Here is a 17,745-nt window from a genome sequence, read left to right on the forward strand (position 1 = left end):
AAGCGGAAATGAGGGTTAATGCCAAAGGATGGTTTATTATGCTGACCGAATGGTTCAAGCAAGGTAGAAAGCAAATAGTCTGTATACCGATGGGAAAGCAGAGCATGGGTTGGGTTTTATTTGCAGAGGTGTTATAGACTTCCTTGTGGAGAGGTGACGAAGGTGCTAAAATCTCTTAGGCATTGAAAGATAATAAAACACTCTCGACCAAGGATAATATCACATGAAGAGGCATCAATGAGCAATAGAGCTTTTTGGAATGGTGCAGAAAATACGTGGTTTATGTCAATAGAAAAGTAAGCAACTGGAAAGCCATAGCAGAGGAGATTAGAAGGAGGCTATCCCCTAAATGCTCCTTGAACCTAATCTCGCTCCAAGAAGGTAAAGCCATATTGGAAGTAGACAACATAGAGGAGGAGATTCATGCCCTCCCAATCCAACAGAGGGCTTTGTGGTCGTAGGGTAGTGGAATCCATTAGGGGTGCTCACGGTTCAGTTAACCGAACTGTGGGCTTATTTTTGAAACAGAACCAGGGGTTCATTGGCTTTTTATATATTATAAAAAATATATAAATATATAATAAAACACTAGAAATATATATATAAAATATTATATTTTAAATAATAAATAATATATTATATATTGAATATATATATATATATATATAATGCATAATTATTAATTTATAATGTATAGAAAATATAAAAATATATAAAATGTATATAATATACATAAAATATATAATATATGTATACGGTATACCGGCCGGTTTGGTTAACTACCGTTTTTCTATTTTGGTTAACCAAAACCAAACCTGTACCTTCGGTTTTTTTTTTTTTTTTAAATACCGAACTAAAACCGAACCGACTGGTTCGGTTAACCGAATTTTCGGTTTGGTTTTTCTTGCTCCTAGAATCCATGAGCTAATAGTATTACTCTAACGGGTACCCCTTGGGTGAAAGCTATAGGGATTCTCTTTTATGCCTGGCTAGATGATACCTTTAGGAAAATCACAAATATCTGTGGAGGCTTCATCCAGAAGCTAGATACTTCGGACATTACTGCAACTTCCTTCAACTTGGTGGGTGTGAAACCGGAAGCAGTGCCAAGAGAGGTGGATCTGATCATAGACAGTTACCTATAAGGTTTGGTTGTTGCTGTTGCAAGAAGCTAAACTCAGAGAGGACTGCCAAAGGTAAGAGATGAAGATGATATTGCAACAAAGAGGGGGCATGGCGCCTTGGTTCAAGAAGCTGAAAGGGTTTCAAATGAATTGAAGGAAACCCAACCGTTTAATATTTCGAAAGGTTCTATCTAGATAACTAAATATGTGGTTAAATCTGGGCTGTTCAACCAAGATTGAAAGCCGAAGTTTAATTCATATGCTGAAGTGATGACAGGTGGTCAAGCTAAAGAAGTTGAAGGGATGCCAGGAGTTGAACTGACAATTGAACCAAGAAGCTTGAGTGAGCCGATCAACCAAACCACAAAATCGCGTGACCAATTAAAAGGTCAAGTGAGAGGTCTAGGGCTCTCTTTAAGGGATGATATCAATGGTTTATCATCTTCCTTTTTGATGCCTAAGGAACCCCCTTTAGACGTAGCAGAAAAACAGAGAACCAAGTCTCATTCCAACTGCTTGAGAAGTGTGAATGCATCTAAAATGGCCTTGGATTGCAACTGGGCTTGGAGGTTGGTGGTGAGCAAGAACACTACGACCCCAAACAAGTGCAGTCCAAAATTTTTTTAGGCCTCCTCATGAAGACTCGGTGGAAGATAGTGACTGGGAGGATTTGAGAAAGGAGGAAAGTTACGAGGTTGATCAACCCTCCAGCATTAGGAGTGTGGTTACAACTAAAGATTGCAAGGTCTGGAATGAGGAAACTCTTGGAACAAATATTCTATTTGAAGACCCCTCTAAAGACTATTTTGGCAATGAAAAAAGCTGGACTTGAAATGCGTACCCTAAACTTAGAGGGGGGGGGGCATAGAATTAGCTAAGAGAGGTAGGATTTCAACCAACATAGTCATAGGATTAGGGTGTCCATACTTGGGACATTTGGTCTTGATACTGATGTTCATATTGAAGTACAAGAGGAACAATTTATTGATGCTATCCGTGTGTTACTTGACAAGGACATACACCTAGCAGGAAGGTTGTAAAAAGAGGCTTACTCCATATCGGAACAGGGAGTCCCTAACCTCTCACCCCCTTTTGTTTCGTTTCCTAATCCTAGTGTTCCTTGTTCTAAAATCCCTTCTAATACTACCTTCCCTTTTGTTGTAAACCCGGCTGAGCCATTCCATTCATGAATGCTTGCAATTGAATTGCCATTGATTTTGGTGACGAGGAACCATTGGGTAGTGACATTGAGCAAGAGAGGGATAAAATCCTGAACCTTGTCGGGAAAAGCAACCTCATCTAGAAGGAATGACTTAATCAAAGAAGGGAGAGGCGAGGAGACAAAAAGAGAGGCAAAAGAAAGGAAAATGGGGGGAAACAAAAGTTTATTTGAGGAAGAATGGAAAGCAAAGGAAGAGAAAAAAGAATGAGATTGAAAAGCTTTAGTGTGGTATAAGTTATGAGGAAGAAAATATGAGAAAGGAGAGAAGGAAAGGGGAAAGGAGACTCTAGGTTACATTTTTTAGGGTCCCTCAATTCAGTGAAATGAAGATTTTGAGTTGGAATGTGAGAGGTTTAGGACTGGGTGGATTCTCTATGGCCTCCTATCAAAAGCATTGGGATCTTTTGAAATTAGATCTTCTGCAAATGTGTAAAGAATTCTTCATCAAAGGGGAAATCCCCTTTAGAGAAAATGCTACCTTTTTCTCTTTTGTATGCAAGGAGGAGGTACAATCTCCGAAGGACTACAGACCAGTAAGCTTGATAGGGAGTCTTTATACGATAATTTCAAAGGTTCCATTGGAGAGATTAAAGTAGGTTCTACCTTCAGTGATCTCACTGTTCCAAGGGGCTCTTGTGGGAGGCAGACAAATCGTGGATCAAATCCTATTGGCTAATGAATGTGTTGTCAAGAAGAAAAGTAGAGAGAATGGTTTGGTTTGCAAATTGGACCTAGTAAAGGCCTATGATCTAGTGAACTGGAGATTTTATTAGAAATTCTAGAAAGGCTAGGGTTTGGAGATAGATGGAGGATATGGATTGGAGGCTGTGTTAAATCATTTTCTATTCAATTCTTATCAATGGAGTGGCAAAAGATTTCTCCCCAGCAAAGAAAGGTTTAAGGAAACGGGACTCCCTATCCCCTTTCCTTTTCACTTTAGTGGTAGTCTGGCAGATGTCCTAAGCAAGATGATTATGGCTGCAGACTTACAAGGACGTTTTAGGGGTTGGAGGGTAGGGAGGAACCAAGTAATCGTTTCCCACTTCCAATTTGTTGATGATACAATCCTGTTCTATGAGGATATTGATATGGAAATGGTGATAAATTTAAAGGTGCTGATTGATAACTCTGTGGTATATCCAGATTGAGGATTAATTTGAGTAAAAGTGGAATAGTTAGAATCAATTTGGAGGAGGGGGAAATTTTGAGGTTTGCAAAGGTACCTGGGTTGTGAAATAAGGAATTGATCTATTACCTACCCAAGTTTACCCTTGGGGGGAAACACAAGAGCTGGTGGATTTTGGAAACCAGTGGTAGAGAGGTTTGCAAAGAAACTAGCTCTGTGGAAAAGAAATTATATTTCCTTAGGGGGAAGAATCACCTTGGTTAGAGCCACTTTAGCAAATCTACCTATCTACTTTCTTTCAACATTCTGCATCTCCTCTAGGATAGCAAGACAACTAGAGAAATATATGAGGGATTTCCTATGGGAGCCAGGAGAGTTAAAAAATACCACTTGGTTAAATAGGAACAAGTTAGTAAACCAGAAGAAAAAGGGGGCCTAGGATTAGGAAACATTGCTATTAGGAACACTGCATTATTAGGAAAATGGTTGTGGAGATTTCCATTTGAAAGAGACAGGTTGTGGCACAAGGTAATCGTAAGCATTTATGGTTTGGAGGGCAATGGTTGGGATGCTAAAATTGCTCCTCATACAACTTCAGCTTCTCCTTGGAAAGATATTCATGAAGTATACCCTATATTTCTTAGCTCTGTCCACTTTGATGTGGGAAGAGGGGACAAAATCCGTTTTGGAAAAGACCTTTGGATAGGGGAATCACCACTAAAAGGTCAATTTCCTAAATTCTTTTCCCTCTCAATTCTCGAGAATGTAACTGTGTTCAGTTTGAGTACTCTCTTTCCCTTAAAGCCTTAAGTGAAACCTTGGTTTTAGAAGAGGTCATAGGGAAAGAGAGTGTAATTTGTTGATTGACCTTAAAATCTTGGAGACAGTTACCCTAGGCCCAAATTTGCAGTTGGAGGATTCTAGACTCTGGGTAATTGCCATAAACAGACTTTTCTCTTGCTCCTCTTTCTTTAGACATCTAGCTTTACCCAATCCTCAAGGGGTGAACTTCCTGGTGAAAGAAATTTGGTGTAAGACTATTCCACCAAAAATCCAAGCTTTTTGCTAGACTATTTTCCTTGGAAAGGTAAATACATGTGATGTGTTGCAGAAAAGGAGGCCTTATTGCCTCTCTCCTCAAATTTGTTTCCTATGTATGGATAGTGGAGGGACCTTTTCCCATTTATTAATATCTTGTCCTTTTGCGCTTCATGTTTGGGAGTTTTTTGTTCTCTCTTTGGCTGCAGGTGGGACCCCCCTCAAGAGGTGGTGGATATTTTCAACCCAAACTTCCTGAGGCAACAAAAGAAGAATGTGGAAAGCTACTAAGGCAGCAACAGCTTGGGTGGTGTGGGAAGAGAGAAATAACAGAATCTTCAATAAAAAGAATAGGACTGTGGAAGAGGTAATAGATAGCATAAAAGTGAAGGTTGCTTTTTGGGTCAAGACTTTGGATTACTTCCAAATATGCTTTGTCACTGACATTATAAGATCTTGTAAGGAAGTATCGCAGTCCTCTAGAACAAAAGAAGTAAGATTGGAGTGGAAACCTCCAGAAGGCAATAAAGTTAAACTGAATTTTGACAGTAGCTCCTTGGGTAACCTGGGATTGGCAGGAATAGGTGGAGCAATCATAAGTTCAGAGAGCAGGATTTTGGCTTTATTTTCAGGGCCAACTGGCATTACTAACTCTGCAATGGCAGAGCTGTTGGCATTACTACATGGACTTCAGTTGGCAAAGCATTTGGGATTTAGACAAGTGGAGGTGGAAGAGGATTCAAAAGTAATTATTACATGGGCATCTTGTGATAGACAAATTCCTTGGATTCTCAACCATATTTTCAGGGAAGTTGAAAGACTGGCAAAGGACTTAAATGCTGATGTCAAATGGGTTAGAAAGAATGCAAACGGGCTGGCTGATGCCCTAGCAAAACAAGGGGTTGCAAGGTAGCAGTTTTATTGGGCATCTTTGTAATCTACTTGTGTGTGGGGGTATTACACTCCTATAATCAAATTGTACTAATCCACCTTTAATCAATTTAATAAAATATCTTTGCTGATAAAAAAAGGTCCCTTTTTATTGATCAGCAAATAAGACTCTTATTAAAATCAGAGATAATATTAAATTACAAGAGTTAGGTTTCAGCACTGCATTGACCCAAGCTACAAACAATTACAGCTCTGCCCAGAACAAAGTAGGTCTATTTGCTCTCTGTTTTGCTAGGGTATCCGCCAGACCATTTGCAGTCCTTTTTACCCACCAAACTGAGAGTTGAACCTCCTTGCAAGTATGTTAATTTCCCTATAGATAAATTTGAGCTTCCAAGGTGCTGAAGTGATTTGCTTTTCCCAAGAAATTACTAGTAGTGAGTCTCCTTCAATTTCTAAATCTGTTGCTCCAATCTGCTCAGCCAGCTTTAAGCCTTGTAGGAGAGCTAGAGTTTCAGCCTGAATTGAGTCACCAATACCTATTGATCCTGAGAAAAGTGCCACAACTTCTCCTTGATGATTTCTAAGCAGACCCCCTATACTAATTACTAGTAGTGAGTCTCCTTCAGTTTCTAAATCTGTTGCTCCAATCTGCTCAGCCAGCTTTAAGCCTTGTAGGAGAGCTAGAGTTTCAGCCTGGAGTGCCACAACTTCTCCTTGATGATTTCTAAGCACACCCCCTATACCTGCCCTTCCTGGGTTGCCAAAGGACCTCCCATCAAAGTTTAGTTTTAGTTTATTTAGTGCAGGTTTCTTTGGATACATCTGTTTGTGCCACTTCAGTCCACATCCTTAGAATGTCATCACCCAATGTGCAGCTCTGATTTTTATGGATTCAATAACTTCCTCCTTTGGTTTGCTTTTTTCAAAGAAAATTCTTTAATCAATTAATGAAATCTCTGTTATTGATAAAAAAAAAGAAAATTCTTTGGTTTCTTTCCTCCCATAAAGTCCATTCCACAATAGAAAGAAAAAGGGTTCCTATTACTGATACAAAAAAGGTGTTATAATTGAATCAGGATTTTTTTTTTAATTTTATTTTCTCTAATATTGTGGTGCAAGGCTTATTGAAATAATATTAACAATGGCATGTACTTAGTGATAGCACAAGTTGAGATCTAGCTTTTTCCAATGCAATGCTAATTGACAATGTCTATGCTCTGTTATGTCTTAATTTTGTTCTGAGAAGTTTATTCACGATTTTGTGATGTTCTCAGTTTAACAGTATTATTTGATTAAGTTGCCTTATTTTTATGGGCATTGTGTCATAATGATGAGGAGCAGATAGTCACCAACAATTTGCAGACCTGATAAAAAGCCCATTGAGCAAGTCCCATTTAACCAGTCCATGGAGTGTTTTTTCAAGGCCATCTAACTATATGGGTCCCCTACCCAACGAAGTGGTTCTATTATGAGAATTTTATCCTTCTTCCCTTCATTGGTTAGGTTCCCTATTAGTATAATTAAGTATTAATGAGATCAGGACAAGCTGTGGTCTTTGGGGACCGGATCCGGTTTTAGGAGGATAGATGGTTTGCTGACAACTTTCGTTGTGAGGCATTTCCATAGTATGGCTTCTCCTAGGGAAGTTATGATGCAAGAGCATTTGGAGTTTGTGGCTGATGATGTGCTATAGGACCCACATTTCGGGCATCACATACCATACTAGAATTTGGACCCTGGAACAACCTATGCAGTCCTTCCTAACAGTCATTGATGGGGAGGATGTCTAATTCTGTTGGTGATAGATTTGGGCCCTCATCATATCATTTTTTTTTTGAGAAAGGTAAAGTATCATTATATTAGTATAAACAAAAAAAATGTACAGCAAGATGATGTACTTAGGAGCCAAAACAAGCTCTTCCCTCTAACCTTGACTCCCCCTAGAGGTGTAATGTTGGGTCATGCCAGGTTGGCATGACCCGCAAACCTGGGCTGGGACGAGCCTGGCTAGGTCTTTTTTTTTTTCATTTTTCCTAAGTAAAAAATGACAAACTTTTGGGAAAAATAAAGTTTTAAAGATTCAGCATTCCTTTCACCTCAAGTTTTAAAGATATTTGAAACCCATCTTTGTTTTTGAGATTATCCATCACAATTTCCTGGTACATTTGTGTTTTGTTTGCCCCCTGTTTGGCTGTGGCATCAGCCAAACCAATTGAAACTCATTTTTTGATATTGAAAAGTATGGTCTTCATAATCTTTGTTCACAAAGCGTTTAGCTTTTAACACCACCATGTGATTGGGAGACGTATAGATACTAAACATTAACAATCGATGAAATGAGAGTTTTCTCTATTTATCCCACTTAATATATGCTTTTATTCATGTGCTACTGTGCCTTTAGCAATCCTTTTATGAAGTTTGATTTGCTTCTTGTCAAGGATTTTGGAAATATTACTTTTTTTAGTAGTTCATGATTGCCAATATTTTGCTTGTCTTATTAACCCCTTCTTTCTTTTGGTGGATCAAGGCGTTACTGGAGGAGTGGATATCCACTCGTACATTTGGTGATAAATGTCTAGCCCAGGTATTGAGAATTACTTGTTGCGGTTATCAGGATATCAGAACATGCACATTGTAGACGATAATGTAGCTTTTTAAAGATGAGTTCTTTAGAGTGCATAATATGTTACCTGAATGACTAGTGGCTACTTTTATCTTGCTTTGGTGTTTATGTGGTATGCACAATCAAAAGAAGAATTTATTAAAACTTGAAGTTTGATGATTCAATGAGACTGTTTTCATTTGTTATATCTACAGTGTATCATTCATTAGCTAAATAATTCCAACAACAAGAAAAGTGTCAGCTTGTTTATTATGCTTGAGATAATTGGTGATAAACGTGGCAGGGATAACATATGGAAGTACTATCATCTGAACACTAGGTCACTAGCCAAACCTGAAAGCTTAAGAAAATGCCTACTACTTGGGATTTGAAAAACTGTTTGCCATAGCAGCAAAATGTGGTTTAATCATTCTTTATTTATTTACGTTTTTTCAAGGATAGTTGAAGGAAATTATATACAAAGCTTCTTAAGGCATGAAAAAAAGAGGGAGAATTAAGTGGAGGGCAGCAAGGGCAGCAGTGGTGTGGACTATTTGGGAAGAAAGAAACCAAAGAATTTTCAATGACAACAATAGGTCTATGGAGGAGTTGGTAGAAAGCATACAAGTCAGAGACACACATTGGGTAAAAACATTGCAATTCTTTTGAATATTCTTAGTAAATGAGATAGTGAGAAAATGGTCAGAAGTAGCACAAATGGATAGAAGGAAAGATAGTGTGATATTGGATTGGAAACCCCTAGCTGAAAACAAAATGAAGCTGAATTTTGATGGTAGTAGCTCCACAGGCAATCTGGGGAAGGAAGGCATAGGGGGTGTGCTCAAGAACCACTTAATGGTGGTGGCTATGAATTGAAGGCCAATTGGTATTGGTGATTCGGTTAGAGTTGTAATAATGGAATTGTTGCAAGGACTGACATTAGCACAACAGCTTGGTTTCCGTGAATTGGAAGTGGAAAGAGACTCAAAATTTGTCATATTTTGGACAAGGGAAGTTCATCACCTTGGAGCTACAGGCATGCCTTCAGGGAGGCAGGTCACCTATCAATAGAACCCAATACCTTTAGCTGGGTTAGAAGAACTGCAAATGGGATGGAAGATGTACTAGCAAAACAGGGGGTTAATAGACGCTAATTATTTTGGGCAAAAGTGTAAAACTTTTATTTTTTTACTTCAGATCTGAATTTAATGAATTTCTTTTTCTGATCAAATAATAATAATAATAATAATAATAATAATAACACTAAATTATATACAATTTACATGTTTGTAAAACATATTACCTTTACACCCTTAATCATTTGACCATTTTTTTGGTAAAAAAGGGGCAGCCCAGTGCATGAGGCTCCCACACCAATACAGGGTCTGGGGAGGGACAGATGTATGCAGCCTTACCTCTGCACATACTAAGAGGCTGTTCCCAAGATCTGAACCCTGGTCACCCTGGTCACAATGGAGCAACCCAACCGTTGTGCCAAACCCATCCTCATTTGACCATTTTTTGGTAGTAAATAAAAAAGAAAATTTATAGAGAAATAAGAGTACAAAAAAGGTGACAAGATATCACCCAACAAAAGAAAAACGAAGCCCCAAAAGCAGCCGCACTCCTCTAATCTAGATTTGACTTCTAGGTTCTAATATTGTTAAGCATTGAGGAAAAGATTATCTGTGATCATCTAAACTTGCTTTGTACATTTAATCATGAGGAAACTTTCATAGTTCTCATTCCAAAGGAGCAAGGTGCTTCCCACCCCTTAGGATTTTAAGCCAATCATCCTTACAAGAAGCTTCTACAAAACAATTGTCAAAGTTTTATGTTCTTGTAATGTCCATCTCCCTCTGTCAGATAGTCTTTGTTCATGGCAAGCAAATCATTGGCCAGATTATCATTGCCAATGAGAGTATTGAGAAATTCAGAAGAGGAACAAGATTCATGGCAATCTCACTTCCCACTGAAGTTTCTCAAACCTCCTTTCAACCTTCAACTTAGCCTGTCCATCCTCTACGAAAAACTACTTTAGTTTTTGAGAATACCAATTCTCTCCTCCTCCCAATGTAACCCAAATTCCAAACCCTTTAAATGTGGTCTCACTTCCCTACAAGTCAGCAGTTGGAAACCTATTATTCATAAACACCCTTCTTAATGCTAGGAAATGTGCACATGGCAATTTTTTATGATAGCAAATAATATGCTTCCAACATTTTCGACAATTTTTTATTTACATGTCTATAAAAATTATTCGTATTTGTCATGCTTATTTTTTGTTTAATATGATGAATATACAATATTAGAGATGTGCCTAAATGTTTTCTACAATTTTTTTTTTTTTGCATTTTTATACTTTCATTTTTTTTTATCTCTTTTAATTTTTATTGTTGTTTAATAAAAAGGTTGAAGGTTTGTAGAAGAAGATGGAGAATAGGTGATTATGGAACTGTGAAACAGAAGTAGAAGAAGATGGAGAATAGGTTTGTAGAAGCTGCTAGATGGAGGAGAGTGATTAAGATTGAAGCAAAAGATTTCTTATTTGAAGAGATAAGGATTAGGGGCCAGCAGAGCTTGAAGATTAGGGAGGCAAAGAGAGCCACAATATTGTTGGTAGAAAGGTCTTGAAGTGATTGAATAGTTACAGAGTTTGTTTCAGAAGCAAGCTCCAAAGGTAAACAACTGAACTTTATGAAGTTCAACCTTGATGAAAGAAAGAACTACGAATTGGAATGCAAAAATAATGCAAAAAGGATGCTACATAACACTGCAGGAATTCTTTGGAGGAAGAAAGAAGCAGTTAGCTTGTTTCCCAGAAGGTAAACTGGGTGTAGGATGGAAGGTAGTGGCAGAGGTACTGAGTGACTTTACTCAGCAGCTGAAAACAAAACAAGCAGAGGCTGCAGTGAAGGAAAAGAAAGGGGGTAATCACAAGAGAAAGGAAGAAACCACTGATAGGGATTGGATGATTGCAGAAAAAGGAAAAAGAACTTGTAAACTGGTAGCAACAGCAGAAAAAGAGGATTGGGGGAAGAAATTTGTGGTTGAAACAAGTCCACCAAGGGATTGGAGAGGTATTGCTCAGGCGATACTCAAAGAATATAACCTGCAGAAGCCGATGGTGATTATTCCTTATGAACCTTGTAAAGCTGTGATAGATCTGGGTGAAGATGAAGTAGAGATTTCAGCCTTAAACTTTCTTTCTGAGGCTGGTGCTGCTAGTGTCGAATTGGTGTCCTCTATCTAACACCAAATGCTTTGAGATTGAAGACAATGTAGTAGTCAGAGTGCTTGGGTTACCTTTCAATCTCTGGAAGGAGGAAGTTTTACAGTCAATAGCTTTAATCTGTGATGCAAAATTAGAAGGTGATTGTGATCTCCATTCAGTTGCAGTGAGGTTAGGTGGTGTTAAACCCAATGACATCCCAAGGAAGATAGAGGTTATTTCAGAGGGTTTAGTATACCCCATCTGGCTTGCTACTTCCATTGAAGCCCAGCTTTGGAAGGAAGGAAGAAGGGAGGAAGATGAAGGGGCAGGACAGGCCTGGTTGCTTGGTATGCAAGGCAGAGTAGACACTACAAAAGAGGCTGTCTTCTGAGGCAACTAGGTAAAAAGAGAGAAAAGAAAAAAATTTAACTACTTGGGGAAAGCCTGCTGGGCAGGGTGGGCTGAGGGATGGCAGGTCCTATGTTCAGTCGGTGACAGGAGGTTTAATTGGAGGAAGCTCTGCGCCAGGAGTTCAAATTTCAACAGAAACTGAAAGGTAGGCAAAGGTTCAGGGGTTAAGCCGGTCCTTTCTGGTCCTTTGAACCGAGGCCAGTCACATGTTTCTTTAAGAGAACACGTGACTGGCAAAGAAGTCGGGAGGCTGGGCCCAGGCCCATCAAAGATTAAGGGGCCTTTTCTTGCGAGTGGGCCTGCCGGTTTAAACAGTGTGAACCCAAGTCTTAAAGTGCCACGTGCCAACTTATGTAGGCACGTGACCAAAGGATTAGAGAGGACGATGGACCAGAAAAAGGGTCTACCATCGTCTCCCACGAGCAAAGCTCGTCTGCCGCTCGCAGGGGAGAAATCTAGTAGCAGCGGAGTGGCAAGTTCGAACTGGGCTTGGGTTCCAAGCAAGAAGAAGAAAGTTTTCTCCCCGGAACGGCGCAGTCCGAGGTTCAAGAAGCACTCGTTGACAGTGGAGACAGGGAGTTCCCTCATTCCGGAGACAGCAAATCAGGTCTTTACGGACACGGTCGAGATCTGCGCGACGGAGGAAGAAGGTAGCTCAGATTCAGAGTCTAAAGACTCTTCAAGTATTGGAAGAGTGGATCTGGAAAAAGCCAAATCCCTCGGTGCTGATGAGAGCCTTCACACCGAGTTGCTTTTTTTGGGACAAGACGAGTTGGATGTTTCAGTTTCAGCTCAGAAGACGTACTCTCAATGTCTCTTATTATCTACGGATTCGGGCTCCCAGTTCACTAGAGCAGCACAACACTGATAGAGGAATAGAGGAACAGGAATTACCTTGGTCACCGATCACAGAGTTATCAACAAGGGGACAACTTACAAAGGCAAATTCTGATGCAAGGCTTAAAACAACATTGGTTGAACACAATGGGAACCCACAGTCATCTTCTTTGGAAGGTTTAGCCACGACCCTGCCCCTACGTGTTGCCCCTCAAGAGTTTTTGACATCTTCCCACAACCATTCAGGTAATATTGTCAATTCGTTTTATGGTACTGATGTGGGTTTCCTGCCTGAAACAGGTACTTCTGCAGCTCAACTTGATGCACCAGCCATGGCTGGAAGGGAGAACAAGAGGAGGTGGTAAGGGGAAGAGAATCACAGGAAAAGGAGTTAGAGATGATCTGAGATCAAATTTGTATGTTTTTGGAGGAGTATAGGAGAAAAGAGGAAGAGGTAGGGAAGGGTGAGGTTCAAGAAGGTTCAACAAAAACAGGGGATCGAAGTAGGAAAAATACAAAGGATGAATCAATTATGGGAAAGATGCAGAATGAAGAATTAGAGAGGATTTGGGGACAGATCTGTGCCCTCCTCGAGGAGTATAGGCAAAAAGAGGAATCTTTGGAGGAAAACCAAGAAATTTCGAAAAGGCAAAATAAAACAAGAGCAGTCTTAAGCAGATCTGGAACTTTTAACAACCGTAGGAAGAAGAAAAGATCAGGGGTGGAAAGGCTGATATCAGATATAGAAGAAAATTTGGAATTCAGCGGAAGAGGGGAGAGAAGGAAAGCCTCTAAGTAATTCACTTTACAAATGTGTATGGACCAAACAATTACAGAGAAAGGAATGAACTGTGGGAAGAGCTTTATGGGATTCAAGGGCTTTGGGATGGCCTGTGGTGCTTGGGGGGAGATTTCAATGTAATTCGCTTTACAAATGAATCAAATAATCCCCAGCAGGTCATTACAACCAGCATATGGAGGTTCAATGATTTTATTAATAATTGTGGGTTAAAGGAACTCCCGTTGCTGCAAGCTATCTATACCTGGTCCAATTTTCAGGAGGTACCAGCCTGCTCCAAATTAGATAGGTTCCTTTTTCAATGAAAGTTGGGAAAATAAGTGGGCGGACTTGTTAACAAGGGCTCTACCTAGAGTCACATCTGACCATTGCCCCATTAGCCTGGGACAGGAGCCTTTTAGGCAAGGACCTTGACCCTTTAGGTTTGAGAACATGTGGTTGATTCACTTGGACTTCATGAAGAAGGTTGAGGAATGGTGGAGAGAAGATCTAAGGGGGGTGAAGTGGAAAGGGGTAAGATTCCATAAAAAACCAAAAGGATTGAGAGAACATGTGAAGGATTGGAATAGGGAGCATTTTGGGAGAATAGAAGAATTGAAATCCTCTCTGTTGACCCAAATAGAGGAACTGGATGTGAAGGAATCCCAAAGAGCCTTAAGCCCTCAGGATAGAGATCGGGGATGGAATCTAAAAAGTGAGTTAAATGAAGTTATTTTGAGAGAAGAAATTTCTTGGAGGCAGAAGTCTAGATGTAAGTGGATTAAGGAAGGAGATGGGAACACTAAATTTTTTCATGACCTAGCCAATGGAAGGAGAAGGAAAAACCTAGTTTCCAAACTGGAAGTGGATGGAACAGTCTTTGATAACCAAGAGAGGATAGCTACTTGTTTTGTTGACCATTTCAAATCCATCTTGAGGAGACCCCTAAGCCCTAGAGTGGAGTTGGAAGGTGTGACCTGGCAGAGGCTTCCAGAAGAGAGTAGAATCTGGCTGGAAAGGAATTGAGGAGGAAGAAAATAGAAATGCTGTCTTTTCCATGGATAGATCTAAAGCTCCAGGGCCAGATGGGTTTACAATGGCTTTCTTTCAAGATTGTTGGGAGATAGTCAAAGAAGATTTATTTGAGGTCTTCAAGGAATTTGAGAATAATCAAGCGATGAGTCGGGGAATTAATGCTACTTTTCTAGCCTTAATTCCGAAAAAGAAAGATTCCAAGCATCCAAAGGACTTTAGACCTATCAGTTTGGTGACTAGTGTTTACAAGATTGTGGCAAAAGTCTTATCTTTGAGGATAAATAGGTGCTTCCTTGTCTTATTAGCCAAGCGCAAGGAGCTTTTGTTCAGGGGAGACAAATTGTAGATCAGATTCTAATAGCAGATGAATGTGTGGAGGAGATGAGGAGATCGGGGCGTAAAGGTTATGCTTGTAAACTTGACCTTGAAAAGGCCTATGACTTAGTGGATTCGGGATTCTTATCACTCGTGCTAATGAAGTGTGGGTTTGGGGATAAGTGGTGCAAATGGAGAAACGATTGCCTCTCTAGTTGCCATTATTCCATCCTAGTCAATGGGGTAGTTACTGATTTTTTCCCAGCTAGTAGGGGTGTGAGATAAGGTGATCCCATGTCACCTTTCCTTTTCACCTTAGTCATCGATGCTTTTAGTAGACTCCTTTTAGAAGCGGAGAGAGCTAGATCTCTAAGAGGGTGGAGAATAGGTAGAGACAGAGTGTCAGTAACCCATCTCCAATTTGTAGATGACATAATAATCTTTTGCGAAGGTTGTGATTTGACAGAGGTAAGGAATCTGAAGGACTTAATAATTCACTTTGAGAGGGCCTTGAATTTGAAGGTAAATTTTGAGAAGAGTTGTGTTGTGGGGGTTAATTTGAACAGAGAGGTGGAGTTTATAGCAGCCTTGTTAGAATGCACTTTCTCTCAGTGGCCTCTATCCTACCTAGGACTTCCTCTATGTGCAAACCCAAAGGAAAGTAGGTTTTGGAATCTGGTGGTTGAAAATTTTGAAAAAAGATTGGCAGCTTGGAAGAGGAACTACATCTCCGTGGGTGGTAGAGTTGTTTTGATTAAAGCAACTTTAGCTAACTTGCCTTTATACTTCCTGTCAGTCTTTAGAATTCCTAAAAGGGAGGCAAAAAGGTTGGAAAAATTGATGAGGGACTTCCTATGGAAACTTGGTGAAGAGGAAAAATATCACTTGATTAGGTGGGAGGTGGTGAGTCGGAGCAAAAAAGGAGGACTAGGCTTAGGGAATGTGGTGAGTAAGAATGAAGCTCTTTTAGGTAAGTGGTTTTGGGGGTGGCCCCTGGAGAGGGAGGGGTTGTGGCACGAAGTAGTGAGAAGTATCCATGGCTGTTTTGAATCAGGTTGGGATGTAGGGGTATCTCAAAGGGCTTTGCTCACAACACCTTGGAAGGCTATCTCTGGCATTCTCCCTAAATTCCTCAGGTTTGTAAAGTACGATGCTTGTTCTAGAAACTTTATTCTTTTTTGGGAAGATACTTGGGTGAACACTCAACCCCTAAAAGACCGTTTTCCTTCTCTCTATTCCATCTCCCTCTTTAAAAAGAAACCCATTTCTTGGTTCCTTCCCCCCCCCCCTCGGTTTGCCCTTTGGCTTTAAATTGGGATTTTGGATTTCGAAGAGGGTTAAGGGATGAAGAGTTTCATTGTGTCTTAGAGCTGTTGTTGCTTCTAGATTCGGTGTGCCTGGACCCCACCTACCCGGACAAGAGTCTGGGCTCTAAACCCGGTTGGCTCTTTTACTTGCGCATCTTTCTTTAAAGCCCTTTGCTCTAACCCTTCCTCTCAGATCTTCCCTGTTAAATAGGTTTGGTCAAGGCCAATACCCCCCAAAGTAGCAGTGTTCTGTTGGGAAGCCTATTATGGTAAGATTAATATTGTGGAAAACCGACAAAAGAAGAAACCTTTTTTGTGTCTGTCCCCAAATTGGTGCTTTATGTGTAAAGTGAAGGGTGAGGACTGTAACCATTTGCTGATATCGTGCTCCTTCGCTGCCAATATTTGGAATTGGGTTGTTTCTTCATTTGGGTGCAGGTGGAACTTGCCCTCTGAAGTAAAGCTGCTGTTCAATCTAGATGCTCTTGGGAGATTGACAAAAAGGGGGAAGATAATGTGGAAATGTATCAAAGCTGCCACCTTGTGGTTCTTATGGGAGGAGAGAAATGCTAGAATATTTCAAGAAAAGGAAAGAAGTCTTGCTGAAGTCAAGGAATGTATATTGACAGACAACTTCATGGCTGAAATCTTCACAATTGTTGGCAGATTTCTCCTTTGATGACTCAAGGAGAAATTGGGAAGCAGTGGCTTCTACAGTCTCCTCCAAGAACAAATTACAAGTTGAATGGAAACCCCCATCGAATGGAGTGGTAAAATTGAACTTTGATGGTAGCTGCTAGGGCCATCCGGAATTGGAGGGATTCTGAGAGACACACAGCAATATGTTGTCTCTTTTCTCAGGACCAATGGGTGAAGGTGATTCTGTAAGGGCAGAGCTACTAGCAGCGGTACAAGGTATACAAATGGCTAGTCAATTAGGAGTGAGCAATTTGTTAGTAGGAGACTCCAAGGTAGTAGTGGGCTGGCTGAATAGCCCAGACATGGTTTGTTGGGGCTACAGGGATCTGGTAAAGAAGGTTAAATGGATGACAAGAAATATGACTGTTAAGTTCCAGTGGGTTAGCAAATCAGCAAATGTAATGGCTTTTTCTTTGGCCAAGCAAGGGGTGATTTGTTTTGGGCTAATTTGTAATTTGTTTCTCAGGTCTGGGCATGTTTTATTGCTTATGATTCAGTCCTTGGGGGAGGTAACATCCTGTGCCTCTTCCTAGGCTGCATGTATTTCTGATACTCTTTCAATAAAATTACTCTCATTTATAAAAGAAAAAAGGTTGAATTGTTGACTCGCCAACAAACCAAAAAACAACTCCATTTTTGGGTTGGTTTTAAATTTGTATTTTATTTCTATAATAAAAAAAAAATTATTCTTTGTCACACTTATTTTTCTTTAATATAATTAATTAATATGGGATTTAATGAAATATTGGGAATTAATATTATTAATACCCTAAATATGAGACTTAATGCAAGGGACTTGAATGAGAAGGAATGTAGTGGTTCAAATTACATTTTATACCTCACAATTATAGAGGGATCAAATTCATAAATAGGTGTATTCTAGTCAAGAATTGGATTCAATGAATGTTAATGGGAATTAATACCTTAAATATAAGACTTAATGAGAGGGAATTGAATGAGGAGAAAAGTGGTTGTTCAAATTACATTTCTGACCTACAATTAGAGAGGCACCAAAAATAAAAAAAAAATGGGGTATTTTAATCAACCAAAAGTTCCACACTATCATTCACACTTTTAAATAGTAGTATAGGTTATGCTCACTCTCAGCTTCTCCATGATATCTCTTTTTGCCTTGTCAACAGA

General features: G+C 39.8%; 2 protein-coding genes across 3 annotated transcripts in view; both read left to right on the plus strand.

Moving 5' to 3' along the window:
* Window positions 1-17,745, plus strand: part of LOC148848237 (uncharacterized) — a 46,813-nt gene that overhangs the window by 17,148 nt on the left and 11,920 nt on the right. Inside the window, exon 12 of the mRNA XM_088950217.1 lies at window positions 7,932-7,988. Coding sequence (XP_088806343.1) covers window positions 7,932-7,988 — 57 coding nt within the window. The remainder of the gene's footprint in view (window positions 1-7,931; window positions 7,989-17,745) is intronic.
* The window catches only part of LOC148848238 (uncharacterized), an 8,538-nt gene continuing 2,827 nt past the window's right edge, over window positions 12,035-17,745 (plus strand). The window contains exon 1 of one of the 2 annotated variants that reach the window (XR_016100863.1): window positions 12,035-12,714. The gene's annotated coding sequence lies outside the window, so the exon portion shown is untranslated. Of the gene's footprint in view, window positions 12,715-17,484 lie in introns of those variants that run through there. The other variant, XM_088950222.1, reaches the window with a different exon arrangement.

The sequence above is a fragment of the Nelumbo lutea genome, chromosome 6 (assembly GCF_056320005.1).
Source record: "Nelumbo lutea isolate HS-2025 chromosome 6, American lotus-T2T, whole genome shotgun sequence".
NCBI lineage: Eukaryota > Viridiplantae > Streptophyta > Magnoliopsida > Proteales > Nelumbonaceae > Nelumbo > Nelumbo lutea.